At 29.2% G+C, this 2,679-nt stretch overlaps 1 protein-coding gene across 4 annotated transcripts in view; it reads right to left on the reverse strand.

Moving 5' to 3' along the window:
• Positions 1-903: 903 nt before the first annotated feature.
• Positions 904-2,679, reverse strand: part of LOC119598574 (solute carrier family 12 member 6-like) — a 52,798-nt gene continuing 51,022 nt past the window's right edge. For 2 of the 4 annotated variants that reach the window (XM_037948218.1, XM_037948217.1), the window contains 2 exons: positions 1,122-1,229; positions 904-1,018 (listed from right to left, as the gene is read on the reverse strand). In XM_037948218.1, coding sequence (XP_037804146.1) covers positions 944-1,018; positions 1,122-1,229 — 183 coding nt within the window. In that variant the 3' untranslated portion in view covers positions 904-943. The remainder of the gene's footprint in view (positions 1,019-1,121; positions 1,230-2,679) is intronic. The other 2 variants (XM_037948219.1, XM_037948220.1) reach the window with 1 other exon arrangement.

The raw sequence follows: 2,679 nt of genomic DNA on the forward strand, positions 1-2,679 counted from the left end.
TACAGATATATAGATATATATAATATAACATATATATATCGAGATATATAGATAGATAATTATATACGATATATAATACATTAGTAATATAGACTAGAGATCGAGATATAATATGCTATAAATATGTATATATACATGTATACAGATATATATATATAATATATATCGAGACATAATATAGGGTAATATAGAGAGTATTATGTAGAGAATATAGATATATATATATAAGAGAGAGAATATATATATAAGATAGTATATGCATAGACTAGTAGATATAGAGATATAGAGAATAGTCGAAGCCATATATAGATATATATATAGATACATTTATAGGTATATATATATGCATATATAGATAGATATATATATATATATTTAAATGTATATATATATATGTATATATATATGTTAATAGAACATATGTAGTATATATATATATATAATAACATATTATATATATATAAAATATATATATATATATATATATAAAGTGTATATATATGTGTATAATATATGTTGGATATATTATGTGTATATATATGTGTATATTAGATGTGCTACATAATGTATATATATATATATATATAATATGATATAATATATAGTATATTATATATATATATATATATATATATATATACATACACACCAGGAGAAGTCAAGCAATATTTACACCGAAGGGGTGGCAGGTTCTTCTGCCTTTTCACCAAATCAAATCATGTTATCTGGTGGATACATTAAACTGAAATTCTTCTTACTGCATTATTTTGATTACAATCAATCTACTTGAGATTTTTTTTCTGAGATTTACTGACATGCAGGTATGCACTAAGTTTTACTGAATAACCACAAACATAGTGGAAAGTATACAGTCAACCTTTGACTGTAAATCAAATTCTGTCATTTTTTTGTGTTTACATTTTATTCAAGAAAGGTGTAAAACTTACGGTTTAATGGTTAGAAGTTTCTTAAAGCTTTCGTTTTTGCTTGCCTTCTTATCTGTATCTTCTGCTACACTCTGTAATGGAAAAATGATAGGTTAAGTATAGGTGCAAGTAAATAGACATATTTTTAAATACTCAGTAATCCTCATGAACAGTCAGCCATCCCTTTCTCTGCACCTTCTCAGCCTCTGTGTCAGAGTCAGCAGCTGGCTCTTCCTCCTTGAAGCGCACTTTGCTGGCCGAGTGTTCACTGCTGGGATGATGGTGGTCAACTATGGCCTGAACCTGTGGTGAAGAAGCCCAGGTGATGTCAGTCCCAATCTTAACAAAATACAAAAAATTCATAGCCCTGTTTCCAAGATCTAACAGCTAAGAGTAAAGAATTTCCAATGAATGAGAAGAGAATTGATTCAACAAACTTAAGAACTTATTTATACAAAAAACAACAACAAAAAAACAAGTAACTTGTATAGCATGTATGACAATTTCCACTTTACAATGACAAGAGTTTATTAATCCCCAATCTGTTAACGAAAGACAGTTTTCACTTTTTAACAATCACTCTATTTCTAACTAGCATGCAGGTTAGCAAGTTGACACAATTACTTCCAATGGTTATGTCTGAGAGAGACTTTGGCCCCTTCCTTGTGATCACTGCCAATAACACCTTACTTGGGTTTCATCTTTCCCGTCCTACTCATGTCTCAGACTAATCCATTGCAAGACAGAAGGTGAAGGGAAGGTATTTAATGGGTGGAGAATTTGCAATATGGCATATACCTACTCCAGATCATAAAATATGTATCAAAACCAAGTTCTTACACAACAGCGATACACTACAATTTTTTTTTTTAAATAAACATCACTTTCTCATTTGAACACTATAAAGTACAGAGTAAATCAACAGAAACAATCTCAGTTCTGATACATTTTGCCAGTGTTGAAAGGAATGCACTTAGGTTTTTATACCAATTATGCACATACGCAAGCTCTATGTTGTTCCATGAGTTTTCATATGTTACTGAAGAATAAATCAAATTAAAAGAGGTGCATATAAAATGTGAAATTTCTTGACTTACTATATATGAATATAATAAATGATCATTATTTTTTGTTATAAAATGATCTTACATGCAACTTTTAATCTACATTTCATATATACACACACAATGTTCACTAAAATTAAAGAAAAATCCTACCCAATTTAAGATGCATTCAGTTGCATAAAGCAATATCGTGCCATTCATCAGTAACTCATAACGTAGCCATCTCCCAGTGCAACAAATTACACTAACTGCTACTACACTAATGGAAATTTTAAATATATTTTCTATGGAAGACATACAGTCATGCACATCACTTCTCAGATGTGTTTCTGATTCAAATCTTATGAACACTAATTTAGTTTGACTTCATGAACTGGACAATAATAAAAGAAAAAAAAAATCCAACTTGATATAAACCTCTTGTAACCTAGTTACTGAAATTGTATTCTCTAATATAAAAAGTGCACATTTCCCATGAATTATTCATACAATAAAATGGGTGGTGTTTTTTCCCTTCTTATCATGAAGTTCTATACCAACAAGAGGTACTTTTGGAGAGAAAAAAAATTATCATCATCCTTTTGACTGTCATCTTTGAACTGTTGTCAAGAAGCTACATTCCACAAAAATATTTATAAAGATGAAAAATTTATGACAAGATTGCTAGTTTTCTCCTTGTGACAGCAAAC

Source organism: Penaeus monodon, chromosome 41, assembly GCF_015228065.2.
Source record: "Penaeus monodon isolate SGIC_2016 chromosome 41, NSTDA_Pmon_1, whole genome shotgun sequence".
NCBI classification, from domain to species: Eukaryota; Metazoa; Arthropoda; class Malacostraca; order Decapoda; family Penaeidae; genus Penaeus; species Penaeus monodon.